The 18,309-nt window shown below is 40.5% G+C and overlaps 1 protein-coding gene across 2 annotated transcripts in view; it reads right to left on the reverse strand.

Moving 5' to 3' along the window:
• cwc27 (CWC27 spliceosome associated cyclophilin) overlaps positions 1-18,309 on the reverse strand; it is a 281,202-nt gene that overhangs the window by 179,865 nt on the left and 83,028 nt on the right. For both annotated transcript variants that reach the window (XM_087988677.1, XM_043689542.2), the window contains exons 9-10: positions 17,278-17,317; positions 15,603-15,730 (exon numbers count right to left, since the gene is read on the reverse strand). In XM_087988677.1, the coding sequence (XP_087844803.1) occupies positions 15,603-15,730; positions 17,278-17,317 (168 nt within the window). The remainder of the gene's footprint in view (positions 1-15,602; positions 15,731-17,277; positions 17,318-18,309) is intronic.

Raw genomic sequence — 18,309 nt, forward strand, 5'->3', positions numbered from 1 at the left:
CACTCAGCATTTCTGGCTGACAATTGTTGTGAATGCTTCAGCATTCTTTTGCACTGATGTGCATGGCTGTTCCATTATCGAGAATCACAATGTTAGTGGAGCGTTGTACATTCTTTAACTGTCTATCACTATTCATGACTAAATAGGACAGGACTGCAGAGCTTACTTCTGATCTATCTGAGGAATCATTTAGTCTATTTATGCTCTAAGGTATGCAATGAGTCCTCTTTTGTAATAAAATCAAATGTTCCCAGAACATTAGCCTAGACACAGAACATGGCACAGGCCGTTCGGTTGACCACGATGCTATTCCAAACTAATTCCATCTGCCTGGGCATGGTCCATACCCATTTCCTGCCTCTTCACATGTCCAAATGCCTCTTAAATTTTGCTACCGTATCTGCTTTTACCATCTCCCCAGCAACACACTCCAAGCACCTACCACTCTATGGGTAAAAATACTTGCCTCACACATCTCCTTTCAACTTTTCCCCTCTAACCTTAAATCTATACTCCCTAGTATTTGACATTTCCTGGAAAGATTGATTATCCACCCTATCAACACTTCTCATAATTTCATATACTTCTATCAGATCACCCCCTCAGCCTGATAATAAAAGTTCTGTAGATTTATTCACTGACATTTACTCATTTAATGGTCCATATTTTCTATGTAAAATTACTATACATTAGTGGTTATCCACCAAAATTTGAAAAACAGGATAACTTGTGAAGGTTTGGACATCAAGTCACAAGTCAGGGTCCTTAATAATGGCAAATTCATCAGCATTTTATCATTCATCCACATATAGCCTCATTCCAGCATCACATCTATACCAAAGTGCTTTCCCAGACAATAAACAATTAGTGTTGTATTACATTTCCATGTTTGCATTCATTAGAATTAACTTTCGCTAATAGTCCAAATATATGGTTTTAAAAGAAAAACTAAGATACTACTTCTGGGTATTTTAAAATGAGGATCAACTAAAATATCTTCCACAGAAGTGTACATCGAAAGGTGTGAATGATTATAGAGTTATACAGCATGGAAATAAATCCTTCAGTCCAAATAGTCCACTCCGACCATGTTTCCAAACCAAAGTAGCCCCAATTGCCTGCATACTCTTCCTATTCACGTACCATCCAAATGTCTTTTAAATGTTGTAACTATATCTACATGTACCACTTCCTGTGTAAAAGCATTACCACTCACTTTTTAAATCTTTTTCTTCTCACATTAAAAATATCCCCTGGTTGTAAACTCCCCCACCCCAGGGAGAAGACCCTTGCTTTTCACCTTATCTATGACCATCATGATTTTACAAACATCTATCAGGTCACCCTTAACCTCCTACATTCCAGTTAAAAACAGCCCAGTCTATCCAGCCTATATTTATCATTCAAACCTTCTATTCCCAGCAATGTTCTGATCAATCTATTCTGAGCCCTCAGCAATTTAATAATATCGTTCCTATATCCTGCACCCAATACTCCAGAAGAGGTCTCACCAATGTCCTGCACAACCTCAAAAGGTCTGAGCAATGAAGGCAAGCATGCTAAACACCTTATTAACCACCCTACATACATGTGACGCAAATTTCAAGGAATAATGTACCTGAACCCCTAAGTCTCTCTGTTCTACAACACTACCCAGGATCCTACCATTAATTGTATTAGTCGTGCCCTTGTTTGTTCACCCAGATTATTATATGCCAAAAGAAGAAATCTCCTTGCAAAAGAAGAAAGGTCTGAAATGCTACAGATAAGGAGTCCTCAACAGATTCAAGAAACCTTCATCACCATCAGTTGCTCAGGTGCTGCTTGGGAGCATTATCTCTGAGTACTGAAAAGGTAGCATGAAAAATTACTGAAAGGTCATTTTTGCTGGCAAGAACAATGCAAAAAGCAGTTGATAAGACTGACCAGGGCTCAGTGCACATGTCAAAACAGAAGAATGCGACACAGGAATGCAATGGAGGATTATTCTCTTACTTCTCAGGGTTTTAGTACAGAACATTTCTTGCAGTATTCACAAAACAGAAGAATTAGCAAGCTACATTTCAAATGACTACGATAAAGATCACTACCCATTAACCTATTTTTTTTTATGACAATAAACATTAACTAGGAAAGTTTAAAGTTTTAGTCTTGGTTCTGATTACCCTAAGGGGTTGAGCAAGAAAAGCAGTATGTTTATTAGACTGTCTCACAGCTGATACATAAGAGACATGCTGGATCATTTCTTGAAAACGGTTTGACACGAAAGAAAACAGATATCACTCCCAGCCTGCTTTTCTTCTGTGATTTATCCAGAATGAAAATGTGAGGAAGGTTGAGACAGGAGGTGAATCTTTTAACTGCATGCAAACAAAAATCTAAATGACATAGAAGGCTAAAGTCTCTAAAACAATGCTAATTCCAATGTCAAATGCAGTGTCCTTTCTGAGCTGATTCTGCACACACCACCTGGCACAGAGATGCCATTCCCAGCAGTAATTTCAATTTTCATAAGATGCTAACATAAGGTGCTCAAGAGGTCTACAGAGAATAAACAAAAAAATTCAGGGAATATCAGTCAAGAGGTGGCTCTTACCTAGATAAGCAATTGATTATGAGGAGACCTGCACACCAAATATGGAGAATGATTGTCATATGTAGGAAGCAACATATAAGGCCTCAGTGAGTGGCGAACTTGGTGACATAACATTATGCACTCTGAAAGGTGCACATTATTTCTATGGATAAAAGCTAAATAATATGATAAATTGAAGGCAGCCAAACAGTATCACAATGGAGCATTTTTTTCTTTATAAAAGTTAGTCTGGAACTTGGAAGATTTGATGGGACATTTTTTGTATTGTTTGCCCAATACACAGAAGATTGGACCTTTTCAACATGTTTGTCGAGGTTTCAAATTTAGCAGTTTAAATAATGATGGGGATCAGAGATTGATATTCTTTTACTCAGATCCAGAGATTTGAGAGCAGGCTGACAGAGAATTTGGGGAAGCAGCTTTTCTCGTTTGCTGGGAGTTTCAGGTAAGTGTTGGATTTTTAAAATTTGAAGTTTTTTTTCTCTTTTGCAGGCTTAAAATTAAAAACTGTGGTTGAGGGAAGAGTAGATGCATTTTTAAAAAGGTTGTTTTTAGAGCATCGTCTTTTAGGCTTTAGAAGATACACAGGATTCAAGAAAGATGTGGGTCTTTTTAGACCAAACTAAGTGAGCAAATTTTCATGGGCAATTATGGCAGTCAGTGGAGTGGTATGTTTCTCCTATTGGATGTGGGGGATGAGGGACCAGTTGACTGTCCCTGGAAATTGTTTGCAGGTGGCGTGTTTGGATCTGTAGGGTCATAGAGATGTGCAACCGCAGAAACAGACACTTCAGTCCAACTCGTCCATGCTGACCAGATGTCCCAACCTAATCAAGTCCCATTTGCCAGCACTTGGCCCATATCCCTCTAAACCCTTCCTATTCATATACCCATCCAAATCTGACCAGCCTCCACCACTTCCTCTGGCAGCACCAGGTGCACAATCCTCTAAATGAAAAATTGGCCACGTAGGTCTCTTTTATATCTTTCCCCTCTCACCCTAAACCTATGCCCTCTAATTCTGGACTCCCCGACCCCAGGGAAAAGACTTTGTCTATTTATCCTATCCATGTCCCTCATGATTTTATAAACCTCTGTGAGGTCACCCCCTCAGCCTTTGACGCTTGAGGGAAAACAGCCCTAGTCTATTCAGCCTCACTCTATGACTCAAATCCTCCAACCCTGGCAACATCTTTCTAAATCTTTTCTGAACCCTTTCAAGTTTCACAAATCTTTCCGATAGGAAGGAGACCAGAATTGCACACAATATTCCAAAATAACCAATGTCCTGTACAGCCACAACCTAACCTCCCAACTCCTATACTCAATGCTCTGACCAATAAAGGAAAGCATATCAAATTCCTTCTTCAATATCCTATCTACCCGCAACTCCACTTTCAAGGAGCTATGGACCTGTGCTCCAAGGTCTCTTTGTTTAGCAACACTCCCTAGGACCTTACCATTAAGTGTATAAATCTGCTAAGATTTGATTAGATTAGATTAGATTAGATTAGATTAGATTAGATTAGATTACTTACAGTGTGGAAACAGGCCCTTCAGCCCAACAAGTCCACACCGACCCGCCGAAGCGCAACCCACCCCCACCCATACCCCTACATTTACCCCTTTAACCTAACACTACGGGCAATTTAGCATGGCCAATTCACCTGACCTGCACATCTTTGGACTGTGGGAGGAAACCGGAGCACCCGGAGGAAACCCACGCAGACACGGGGAGAATGTGCAAACTCCACACAGTCAGTCGCCTGAGTCGGGAATTGAACATGGGTGTCTGGCGCTGTGAGGAAGCAGTGCTAACCACTGTGCCACCGTGCCGCCCAAAATGCTTTCCCAAAATGCTGCGACTCTCATTTATCTGAATTAAACTCCATCTGCCACTCTTCAGCCCATTGGCCCATCTGCTCAAGATCCCGTTGTAATCTGAGATAACCTTCTTCGCTGTCCAGTACACTTCCAATTTTGGTGTCATCTGCAAATTTACTGACTATACCTCCTATGTTCATACCCAAATCATTAATATAAATGATGAAAAGTAGTGGACCCAACACCGATCCTTGTGGCACTCCACTGGTCACAGGCCTCCAGTCTGAAAAATAACCCTATACCATCACCCTCTGTCTTTTAACTTTCAGCCAGTTCTGTATCCAAATGGCTAGTTCTCCCTACATTCCATGAGATCTAACCTTGCTAACCAGTCTCCCATGGGGACTTTATCAAATACCTTACTGATGTCCATATAGATCACGTCTGCAACTCTGCCCTCATCAATCCTCTTTGTTACTTCTTCAAAAATCTCGATCAAGTTCGTGAGACATGATTTCCCACGCACAAAGCCATGTTGACTATCCCTAATCAGTCCTTACCTTTCCAAATATATGTAATTCCTGTCCCTCAGGATTCTCTCCAACAACTTGCCCACCACCAATGTTAGGTTCACCAGTCTATAGTTCCCTGGTTTGTCCTTACCACCTTTCTTTAATAACGGTACCACATTAGCCAATCTCCAGTTTTCAGGAACCTCACCTGTGACTATTGGTGTTACAAATATCTCAGCAAGGGATCCAGCAATCACTTCCTGGGGATCTATCCACCTTTATGCGTTTCAAGACATCCAGCACTTCCTCCTCTGTAATATGGACATTTTTCAAGATGTCACCACCTATTTCCCTACATTCTATATCTTCCATGTCCTTCTCCACAGTAAACACTGATGCAAAATACTCATTTAGTATCTCCCCCATCTCCTATGGCTCAACACAAAGGCTGCCTTGCTGATCTTTGAGGGGCTGTAATCGCTCACTAGTTACTCTTTTGTCCTTAATATATTTGTAAAAAGCCTTTTGATTCTCCTTAACTATTTGCCAAAGCTATCTCGTGTCCCCTTTTTGCCCTCCTGATTTCCCTCTTAAGTATACTCCTACTGCCTTTATACTCTAAGGATTCACTCGATCTATCCTGTCTATACCTGACATATGCTTCCTTCTTTTTCTTAACAAAACCCCCAGCATTCCCTACACCTACCAGCCTTTCCTTTCACCCTGACAGAAATATACTGCCTCTGGAATCTCATTATCTAATTTCTGAAGGCTTCCTATTTTCCACCCGTCCCTTTACCTGCGAACATTTGCCCCCAATCAGCTTTTAAAGGTTATTGCCTAATACCGTCAAAATTAGACTTCCTCCAATTTAGAACTTCAACTTTTAGATATGGACTATCCTTTTCCATTACTATTTTAAAACAAATAGAATTATGGTTGCTGACCCCAAAGTGCTCCCCCACTGACACCTCAGTTACCTGCTCTGCCTTATTTCCCAAGAGTAGGTTAGGTTTTGCACCTTTTAGATTAGTGGTGCTGGAAGAGCACAGCAGTTCAGGCAGCATCCGAGGAGCAGATTTTGCACCTTCTCTAGTAGGTACGTCCACATACTGACCCAAAGTTTTCTTGTACACTCTTTACAAATTCCTCTCCATCTAAACCCTCAATACTACGACAGTCCCAGTCTATGTTTGGAAAGCTAAAATTCCCTATCATAACCACCTCATTATTCTGACAGATAACTGAAACCTCCTTATAAATTTATTTCTCAATTTCCCTCTGACTATTAGGGGGTCTATAATACAATCCCAAGAAGGTGATCATCCCTTTTTTATTTCTCAGTTCCAACCAAATAACTACTCTGGATATATTTCCAGGAATATCCTCCCTCAGTACAGCTGTAATACTATTCCTTATCAAAAATGCCACACTTCCTCCTCTCATGCCGCCTTTTCTATCCTACCTATAAACATTTGTATCCTGGAACATTAAGCTGCCAGTCCCGTCCATTCCCGAGCCACATTTCTATAATTGCTGATATCCCAGTCCCTGATAGCCATGCCCTGAGTTCATCTGCCTTCTCCGATTGACCTCTTGCATTGAAATGAATGAATTCAACAGTCCCACCTTGTTCTCTGTTTTGCTCCTTCTTGCCCTGACTGTTTGACTCGTTCCTTTCTCAACTATACCAGCCTCAGATTGATCTCTTTCCTCACTATCCCCCAGGCTCTCCCCACCCCCCCACCCGACCCCACTGTACTAGTTTAAATCCTCTCGAGCAGTTCTACCAAACCTCCCTTCCCATTCAGGTGCAATCCATCCTTCTTGTGCAGGGCACTTCTACCCCAGAAGAGATTCCAATGATCCAAATATGATGTGAATTCTTCTCCGATACACCAGCTCCTCAGCCACGCATTCATCTGTTCTATCCTCCTATTCCTACCCTCATTAGCTTGTAGCACCGGGAGTAATTCAGATATTACCACCCTCGAGGACGGCCTTTTTAAATCCCTGCCAAACTTTCTATATTGTCCCTTCAGAATATCATCCTTTTCCCTTCATATGTCGTTGGTACCAACGTGTACAATGACCTCCCCTTTGAGAACATTCTGCACCCTCTTTGAGACATCCTTGATCCTGGCACCAGAGAGGCAACACACCATTCTGATTTTTCGCTGCTGGCCACAGAAACGTCTGTCTATGCCTCTGACATAGAATGTTCCCTAACACAATCGATCATTTGGAACATAATGTAACATAAGACAGCCTGTCTTCATACCAAACCTTTGGCTGTTCGTGCTGCATTCGCCTCCAAGTCCATCACCCCCTACATTTTCCAAAACAGCATACTTGTTTGAAATGGAGATAGCCACAGAAGACTCCTTTACTACCTGCCTACCTCTCCTACCTTTCTCAGAGTTAACTCATTTACTTGCCTGTTTCTGCAGCTTTTCTCCCTTCCTATAACTGCCATCCATCACACTCCCTAGCTCTTATAATTTGTCTAACTGTCACTCCAACTGATCCATTTGATCTGACAGGATTCGCAACCAACAACATTTATTCCAGATATAATCCTCAGTGACCTGTAAACTCTCTCAAAACTCCCACATCCGACAATTATTATCAAATAAATACCAGGTAACATTCGATTTTCTTCACCCAGGTTTGCCTCAAAAGCAGTACTGTTATTTTAAAAATTGCTGTGCTGTTGTACCACAGTTAGTCCAAACTTTACAAACACCATAGCTGTACACTCTGGTTTTGTTTATAATAAATTAAAATTTAGACTGAAAAGTTATTTGCCTGTTTCAGTGTGACAAAATTATCCAATACTCGCATATTACTTGATAATAATTGTGCGTACTTTGAAAAGGTAGCTGGTCAGGTAGGTTGCCAGACTGAGAAATTGTATTTTAATATTCCTCACTCTGCTTTAATTTGTAAGGTATCACAAATTCTCCACAACCATTCTGCTTGACTTGATTAGCATATCTGATTAAACCCTGGAACATTCAGCAACCATTCCCGCCCCTGTGAAATCCATGTCTCCATTAGAGATACAACATCCCTAATTAACTTCCTCATTTTTAATTTAGAACCATTCTCATCTGTCCCTTCTCACTACTATTTAGGATCCCCCACTACTATTCATGAGACAGGCAAAGAATGTTAAGGTGAAGGAGCTTGGATGACAAGAGCAGCTCCTCATCAAGAGGAAGAAGGAAGCTTACTTAAGGTTGAAGGAGCAAGGATCTGGCACAGCTTGGGAGGATTATAGGGTAGCTAGGAAAGAACTCAAAAATGGATTGAGCTAGGAGGGAGCATAAAAAAGCCTTAGTGGGAAGGATTAGGGAAAACCCAGAGGAGCTCTACACTTACGTAAGGAATAAGAGCATGATCAGAGCGAGGGTAGGGTTGATTAGGGATAGTGGAAGGAACCTGTGCCTGGAGTCTGAAGAGGTAGGGGAGCCCTAAATGAGTTTTTGCTTCAGTATTGAGTAGAGAGAGGGACCTTATTGATAGTGAGAATACCGTGGACCAGGTTATTGGGCTTGAACACATTGATATGAAGGAAGTGGATGTGTTAGAAATTTTGGGAAGCATCAAGATAGACAAGTCCTGAAGAAGGGCTTATGCTCGAAACGTCGATTCTCCTGTTCCCTGGATGCTGCCTGACCTGCTGAGCTTTTCCAGCAACACATTTTCAGCCCAGACTAGATATATTCAAGGTTACATATGGGAAGTGAGGAAAGAGTTGCTGCACCTCTGGCGATAATCTTTGCATCTCCATGCGAGTAGTACCGGATGATTAGAGGGAGGTGAATTCTGTTTCTCTGTTCAAGAAAGGGAATAGGGAAATCCCTAGGAATTATAGACCAAGCCAGTCTTGCATCTGTGGTAAGCAAGGTACTGGAAAGGATTTTGAGAGATAGGATTTATGACTATTTGGAAAAACATAGTTTGATTAAAGATAGTCAGCATGGCTTTGAGAGGGACAGGTCATGCCTCACAAGCCTTATTGAGTTCTTTGAGGATGTGACGAGACAAGTTGATGAAGATTGAGCAGTGGATTTGGTGTATATGGATTTCAATAAGGCATTTGACAAGGTTTCCCACGGTAGGCTTATTCAGAAAGTTAGGATGTATGGAATACAGGGAAATTTGGCTGTCTGGATACAGAATTGGCAGGCTGAAAGAAGTTAGCGAGTGGTAGTGGATTGAAAGCATTCTGCCTGGAGGTTGATGACTAGTGGTGTCCCCCAGGGATCTGTTCTTGGGCCTCTACTCATGGTAGTTTTTATAAATGACTTGTATGAAGAAGTGGAAGGGTGGGTTAGTAAGTTTGCCAATGACACAAATGTCAGTGGTGTTGTAAACAGTGTCAAGGGCTGTTGTGGGCTGCAACAAGACATTGACAGGATGCAGAGCTGAGCTGAGAAGTGGCAGATGCAGTTCAACTTGGATAAATGTGAAATGATTCATTTTGGAAGATCGAATTTGAATGCTGATTACAGGGATAAAAACAGGATTCTTGGCAATCATAGAGATGTACAGCATGTAAACAGACCCTTCGGTCCAACCCGTCCATGCCGACCAGATATCCCAACCCAATCTAATCCCACCTGCCAGCACCCGGCCCATATCCCTCCAAACCCTTCCTATTCATATACCCATCCAAATGCCTTTTAAATGCTGCAATTGTACCAGCCTCCACCATATCGTCTAGCAGCTCATTCCATACACGTACCACCCTCTGTGTGGAAAAGTTGCCCCTTAGGTCTCTTATGTCTTTTCCCTCTCACCTTAAACCTATGCCCTCTAGTTCTGGACTCCCCCACCCCAGGGAAAAGACTTTGCCTATTTACCCTATCCATGCACCTCACAATTTTGTAAACCGCTATAAGGTCACCTCTCAGCCTCCGACGCTCCAGGGAAAACAGCCTCAGCCTGTTCAGCCTATCCCTGTAGCTCAGATCCTCCCAATCCTGGCAACATCCTTGAAAGGGTTCACAAAAGATTTATAAGTTTCACACATCTTTCCGATAGGAAGGAGACCAGAATTGCATGCAATATTCCAACAGTGTCCGAACCAACAGTGTTCTCCACAGCCGCAACATGACCTCCCAACTCCTGTAACTCAATAGTCTGACTAATAAAGGAAAGAATACCAAACGCCTTCTTCACTATCCTATCTACCTGCGACTCCACTTTCAAGGAGCTATAAACCTGCACTCCAAGGTCTCTTTGTTCAGCAACACTCCCTAGGACCTTACTATTAAGTGTATAAGTCCTGCTAATATTTGCTTTTCCAAAATGCAGTACCTCGCATTTATCTGAATTAAACTCCATCTGCCACTTCTCAGCCCATTGGCCCATCTGGTCCAGATCCCATTGTAATCTGAGGTCACCCTCTTCGATGTCCACTACACCTCCAATTTTGGTGTCATCTGCAAACTTACTAACTGTACCTCTTATGCTCGCATCCAAATCTTTTACAGAAATGACGAAAAGAAGTGGACCCACCACCAATTCTTGAGCCACTCCACTAGTCACAGGCCTCCAGTCTGAAAAACAACCCTCCACCACCACCCTCTGTCTTCTACCTTTGAGGCAGTTCTGTATCCAAATGGCTAGTTCTCCCTGTATTCCATGAGATCTAATCTTGCTAATCAGTCTCCCATGGGGAACCTTGTTGAACGCCTTACTGAAGTCCATATAGATCATATCTAGTGCTCTGCCCTCATCAATCTTCTTTGTTACTTCAGGAACAGTAGGATCTTGAGGTCCACATTCATAGATTCCTCCAAGTTGCCACCCAAGTTGATTGGGTCATTAAGAAAACGTATGATGTTTTGGCTTTCATTAGTAGGGGGATAGAGTTTAAGAGCCACGAGGTTGTGTGCAACAGCTCTAGAAAACCCTGGTTAGACCACACTTGGAAAATTGTGTCCAGTTCTGGTTGCCTCATTATAGGAAGGATGTCGATGCTTTAGAGAGGGTGCAGAGGAGATTTACCAGGATGCTGCCTAGATTGGACAGCTTGTCTTATGAAGAGAGGTTGAGTGAACTAGAACTTTTCACACTGGACAGAAGGAAGACAGGTGACTTGTTACAGGTGTACAAGGTAATGAGAGGCATAGCGGAGGTAGCCAGAGACTTTTCCCCAGGACAGAATGGCTGTCACAAGGGGTCACAGAGGTAGGTTCTTTACGCAGAGAGTGGTGGGTGTATGGAATACACTGCCAGCGTTGGTAGTAGAGTCAGAGAAATTAGGGACATTTAAGCAACTGCTGGACAAGCACATGGACAGCAGTAAATTGGGTGTGTGTAAGTTAGGTTGATTTTAGATTAAGATAAATGCACGGCACAACATCTAGGGCTGAAGGGCATGTACTGTGCTGTACTGTTCTATGTTCTACCAAAAAACAAGCAAGAGCAAGTCAGAGAATGAGGCAACTCTGATTAATTAAACTGCACTTATTACAATGCAAGGGGCCTTACAGATAAGGCAGATGAACCTAGGACATGTATGGGAACATGGGACATCATAGCTATTACAGAAAAATGGCAGAGGAAGTGACAGGACTGGCAGCTCAATGTTCCAGGATTAAAGGAAGGATAGAAAAGGAGGTGAGAGAGGAGGGGGTTTAGCATTTTGATTAAGTACAACAGTAATATTTCCTTAAGAGAGGATATTTCTGATGGATTGTCCAGTGAAGCTATAAGAATGGCACTCAGAAATAAGAAGGGGATGATTGTCTTTATAGGAGTGCACTATAAGCCCCCTAATGGTAAGATGGAAATTGAGGAACAAGCATGTACAGAGATTTCAGATGTATGTAAGAATATTAGAGCTGTAATTGCAGAGGTTTTTAACCTTCCAAACATAGACTGGGAACTCCATGGTGTAAAGGGCTTGGATGGTGAAGAGTTTGTTAAATATCTTCAAGAAAATTCTCTTCATTAATACGTAGATGTACCTAAAATTTGACCTTATGTTGGGAGGAAGAAAACGACAGTGCAAGTGACTGAAGTATTATGATCACCATTGGACCAGTGATCATAATTCTATTAGTTTTACAATAGTTAAGGAACAGGATAGGCCTTGCATAAAGGTTAAAGTTCTTAATTGGAGTGAGGAAAATTTTGATGATATGAAACAGGAACTTTCAAGAGTTGACTAGAGTAGATTGTTCGCAGTAACGAGATGATTGGCAAGTGGGAGGCTTTCAAAAGTGACATAACAAGAATTCAGAGGCATTATGTTCCTATTAGAGTGAAGGGTTAAGCTGGTCAGAGTAGGGACCAATGAATGAATAACAATATTGAGGCTCTGGTCAGGAACAATGAGTCATATATTAGGTATAGGCAACCGGTATCAAGTGAATCTCTTGAGGAGTACAAGGAGTGTGGACATTCTTAAGAAGGAAATGGAGGGCGAGGGGCAAGAAGGGGATATGAAATAGCCTTGGCAGATAAGGTTAAGGATAATCCAAAGAGATTCTACAAGTACATTAAGAGCAAAAGAGCATCTACAGAGAGAATTCGGTCCCTTAAAGATCAATGAGGTTGTGGAGATGGGTTTTGGGAGAGATACTAAACGAATATTTGGCGTCAGTCTTTACTGTGGAGAAAGAAATGGAGGCTAGGAAACTCAGGGAAATCAATATTAGTATCTTGAAAACAGTACACATTATAGAAGAGGAAGTGCTGGAGATCTTAAAAAAACATAAAAGTGGATAAATCTCCAGGACCTGATCAAGTTTATCCCAGGATGTTGTGGGAAGCTAGGTAAGAAATTGTAGGGCCCCGAGCAGAGCTATTTGTATCATCTACAGCCACAAGTGAGGTGTCGGAGGACTGGAGAGTGGCTAATGTTGTGCCTTTATTTAAGAAAAGCTGTAAAGAGAAGCCTGGGAACTATAGACTTATGAGTCTAACACGATTGGTGGATAAGTTATTGCAAGGGATTCTGAGAGATAGGATTTACATCCTTTAAGAGGCAAGGACTGATTAGGTCAAAGTGAGTACTGCAGATGCTGGAGATTAGAGCCAAAAGTGTGGTGCTGGAAAAGCACAGCAGGTCAGGCAGCATCCGAGGAGCAGGAAAATCGATGTTTCGGGCAAACGTCGGGCAAAATTCTTAATAAAGGGCTTTTGCCAGAAACATCGATTTTCCTGCTCCTCAAAGGACTGACTAGGGTCTGCATGGCTTGGTATATGGGAAATCACATCTCACAAAGTTGATTGGTTATATCCTCAAAAAAACTCAAAGGTTGAGGACAGCAGAGCTGTAGACATTGTCTACACGGATTTTAGTAAAGCCTTTGACAAGGTTCTGCATGGTAGACTAATTAGTAAAGTTAGACCACATGGGATTCATGGAGAGCTTGCCAAATGGATAAAAAATTGACTTGGCAGTCAGGGATAAATGGTGGTGGTGGAGGCGTCTTCTTAGACTGAAGGCCTGTAACCAGTGGTGTTCCGCAGGGATTGATGCTGAGTCCACTTTTGTTTGTCACTTATACAAATGATTTGGATGAGAATTTAGGAGGCATGGTTGGTAAGTTTGTGTATGACACCAAAATTGGTGATATAGTCAACAATGAAGTGAAAAATGTGGTGCTGGAAAAACACAGCAGGCCAGGCAGCATCCGAGGAGCAGGAGAATCGACGTTTCGGGCATAAGCCCTTCTTCAGGGCTCAGTCGATTCTCCTGCTCCTCGGATGCTGCCTGGCCTGCTGTGTTTTTCCAGCACCACATTTTTCAACTCTGGTACTCCAGCATCTGCAGGCCTCACTTTCTCCTCCTCAACAATGAAGAAGGTTACCTAAGATTATCTAAGGGATCTTGATCAATGAAGCCAATTGTCTGAAGCCAGGCAGATGGAGTTTATTTTGGATAAATCCAAGGTATTGAATTTTGATAAAACAAACAAGGGCAGTACTTATACAGTAAATGGTAGGGTCCTGGGTAATGCCATCAAAACAGAGAGACCTAAGGATTCAGGTACATTGTTCTTTGAAAATGGTATCAGAGGTAGACAGAATTTAGTATGCTCGTCTTCATTGCTCAGACCACTGAATAAAGATTTACCAGGATGTTGTCAGGACTAGAGGGTTTGAGTTACAAGGATAGGCTGAATAGGTTGGAAGCACAGGAGGTTGAGGAATGACCTTATAGACGTTTGTAAAATCATGAAGGGAGTAGACAAGGTGAAAAGCAAGGGTCTTTTTCCTAGGGGGGAGGGGGGGAAAGAGTTCAAAACTAGAGGGCACATTTTTATGGTCAAAGGAGAAAGATTTAAAAGGGACCTGAGGAATGTGGAATGAACTACCAGAGAATGCAGGTACAATTACAACATTTAAAAGACATTTGGATAGGTTATTGAACATGAACATGAAAGGTTTGGAGAGAGATGGACCAAATGCAGGCAAGTGTAATTAGTTTAGTTTGGGAAACTTGGTCGGGCGAAGAGTGTTTCCACACTGTATGACTCTATGATTCACAGTAATATTAAAATTAATGATGCAGCTTGTATGAATTATAAACAGTTTAAAACTGTCTTTTAACAGTATTTTAAAATAAATTACCATAGCTACAAAAATACCAAAGGTTAATCATTAAATTCCTTTTAGACATAAAAACACAAATATGCCACTTGTTCAAATTAAAAAATAAATGATAATAAAATAATGTAAAATCACAGTCTGCATTACAGAGTTCACTTGGAACAAGAAAATTGAGTCCTATTGATTCAGGCTCTAAGAATCAGTTTGTATTACCTATTTACCATTGACTATAACCAAACACTATTGTAACACTTGAGTTAACACACGTTGAAACTTACTATTGAATAAATCATGCAGAAGTTTATGCAATAACAACTCTTTGTTGTGACAGTTACTGAATTGAAATACACTTTAAAAGGGTGCCATGAAGGTTGAGGGAAATTTGCTAGCAAGTAACTACTTGTCATAACTAATATAATTCAGATCATTCAATATGGGTTCCAAAGTCAAAACAATTTGTTATCGATGGTAAAATTTAACTGCACTTCCATTAACATTTCAACACTGACATTTTAAAACAAGTTCAACCTGGAACAAAGTTACAATGCTTTACTCAGTTGCCAACTTTTCACACATATAGTGACTTATTTGCGCCTTTTGAAAAACCATGTATTAAAATGTACTCTTAATTACAATGTCAATCTAAGAATTTAAAATGAATTTAAATCAATTGTTTTCCCAATTATAATTAGGCCTACATTAGTCTTATGCTAACCACCAGAGAATGACATCTAGTTCACATCTTTTTTAACGTTTTCTAATTCTTAACAGGGTCTGGAGTTATTCAACATTACCACTGACATATTTATGCAAATGAACAAGATGAACTAGGACATAGTAGTTTGTAAACCAATATTCCAGTAACTATTACAAAATTAAATTTCAACAGGAATGATAAAAATACATTCCATATGCAAATATTACTTAATGTAGAAAATGTAACCTGCATTTTAATTTGGTAGTAAACTGCTGAACTAAAAGTAAACTTCAGAAGGAAATATGGAGAAGAAAGAACTGCTCAAATTTTATCATAATTCAGATTTATGATCAGCTATTATTTCAGACTAAATGATTAAAAATGCTTGACTGACCTACGGCTGAGTTTCTTTTTCTCATCATCATCCTCTCTCAGCTGATGCTTAACATCTTCATTTGTATCTTTCTTCAATTTTTTAAGCATTTCTTCCCATTCTTCACTGTCAGATTCATCATCTTCCTCCTGGAAAAGTCAATATTTGACATGTTTGTAAAATTACCATAAAATAGTTGGGGTTTCTAATCAAAATTTATATCAATCACATATTTAAACAATGATTTAAATAGACTAAGCCAGATGTATACTGTACTGAAACTATTATATAGATTGATACTTCTTGTCAGCAGATTTAGTCAATATACTACGTTGTACTTTTGCACAAATAACTATCTTTAAACAAAAATCTGGTCATCTAAGTATCTATTACTTATGATTCAACTCACACTATGTTTTATTATGTGTTCCTTATGGGAGCTCTGCTAGCAGACAGGTTAAAGTTTCATATTTTGAACAGTCTCTGGAAAACCTGAACCTGACTTTTGAGTCCCAGGAATTTTTCACAAAGGTTTGAATATGGTTAGAGAAGTACAGTGTGGACTGAGAGGGAATATGGTAAGACCTAAACACATTGGAGGAGGAAGGGGAGGGGCAGATATTTGTATTAGTAAGTGGAATGAGTAAAGTTTCAGGGTCTGAGAATAGTGTGTAAGTGAAAGTTGTGGACTAAAAGCTATTAACATCTACCCTGCAAACTCTGCTTTTAAGCAAGCTGCAAAAACCTCAAACATGATGGATAATTGCATGGCTGAGACTCCTCAATTTTTACCTTTTGGGTCCCCATATCTACCAAACGCACTGTTATATCTTTCTATCCTTGACTATGGACCAAATCAGATTGCCCTACATTGCCTTTGTCCAGTATCTAGGTAACTATCCTCTTCCTCATGTATCACATTGACTGTAGCTCAATCCTGGCTTAATAATTTGAAGCTAAAGCTCCCCAAATGGCAGATTTACTGTAAAGAATGCTTTGCCTGCATCACACAGGTGATCATTAGGTGTTTGGGTGTCGAATAGCTCTTTTAAACTGTCTTTGACACAAAGGGCCGAATACCCTCTTTTGATTTAGTTTACAGTCTTAGAAATATAAAGCATGAAAACAGACACTTCGGTCCAACTCGTCCATGCTGACCAGATATCCTAAATTAATCTAGTCCCATTTGCCAGCATTTGGCCCACAGCCCTCTAAACCCTTCCTATACAGGTACACATCCAGATGCTTTTTAAATGTTGCAATTGTATCAGCCTTCACCACATCCTCTGGCAGCTCATTCCTTACATGCATCTCCCTCTGCATGAAGAAAGTGCACCTCAAATCTCTTTTAAATTGCTCCCTCTCACCTTAAACCTATTCCCCCTAGTTTTGGACTCCCCCACCCTGGGGAATACACCTTGGCTATTTCTCATGATTTTATAAACCTCTATAAGGTCACCTCTCAGCCTCCAACTCTCCAGGGAAAATAGCCCCAGCCTATTCAGTCTTTCCCTATAGCTCAAACCCTTTAGCCCTGGCAACACCCTTGTAATTTTTTTCTGAACCCTTCAAAGTTTCACAACATCCTTCCTATATCAGGGAGACCAGAATTGAATGCAGTATTCCAAAGGTGGTCTAATCAATGTGCTGCATGATTCAATAATTATTTCTCTGCAAAGAATGTCCATTACTATACCTTGTCAGATTCCATTTTTGTCTTTGTTATTCCTGGCTCACTGGAGGTAAAACAATAAGGACAGAATATTAGATATACACTCAGTGATAAAATTACTCCATTTTCTGCACTTAACAATTTTCAGTGGCAATCATTTATAATTCTGTGAATAGATATAGTTGAGAGAGAGACTAAACTCTCATCTCCATTCAAAAATAAAGCTTATCTTACTTCAACAATATGGTTATATATAGCATAACTAAACAGTAGAGGGGAGGGTTCAGTTCCATATACAATTAGAAAATCAAATTTAAAGGATGAAGAGGGAGTGCAGCTTAACGATGAGACTGATTGTTACCAAAAAATAAAAGAGGGACAGAATGTGTGAACATCATATTGCACCAAGTAATCTTCAAGAGTAGAGAAATTTGATAACAGACCAACTTGAAGCTTTTGTATCTGAATACCTGAAGCATTCAGAATAAAATTAATATGTTAATGCTGCAAATTAAGACAAATGGGTATGGCTTGATGGCAATTTCTGAGCTGTGATTGTGTGGAGACAAGATTTAGGAACTGCATATCCAAGAATACTCTGTTTTGGAAGGATAAGCAGGAGGGAAAGGAGATGTATAGCTTTGTCAGTAAATGATACCGGCAGTGAAGATCAAAACATAGAATCAGTCTGGGTAGAAATAAGAAACAGCAAGGGAAATAAATCCCTGATGGGAGTAATCTATACGTCCCCAGTGGGAGTAATCTACACGTCCCCAAACAGCATTCCAGCAGTGTGGCGCAACATAAACCATGAAAAACTGATAGCTTGTAAGCAAGGAAGAGCAATAATCATGGGTGGCTTTATGTGCATATAGCCTGAATTAAACAAACTGGCAAAGGTGGACTTGAGGTACAAACATCAGTTCAGCACAAGAACAGGCGCTTTGCCCCACCAAGCCAATACTGACATGTGACACTTTCTCAACTAAAACTCCTTGCCTCTACAAGGTCAGTATCCTTCTTTTACCTGCTTATTCTCTTAAACACTGGTATTGT

This window comes from Chiloscyllium plagiosum, unplaced genomic scaffold (assembly GCF_037043375.1).
Source record: "Chiloscyllium plagiosum isolate Xiang-an unplaced genomic scaffold, Cpla_swu_hap1 HiC_scaffold_1, whole genome shotgun sequence".
Classification (NCBI taxonomy): Eukaryota; Metazoa; Chordata; class Chondrichthyes; order Orectolobiformes; family Hemiscylliidae; genus Chiloscyllium; species Chiloscyllium plagiosum.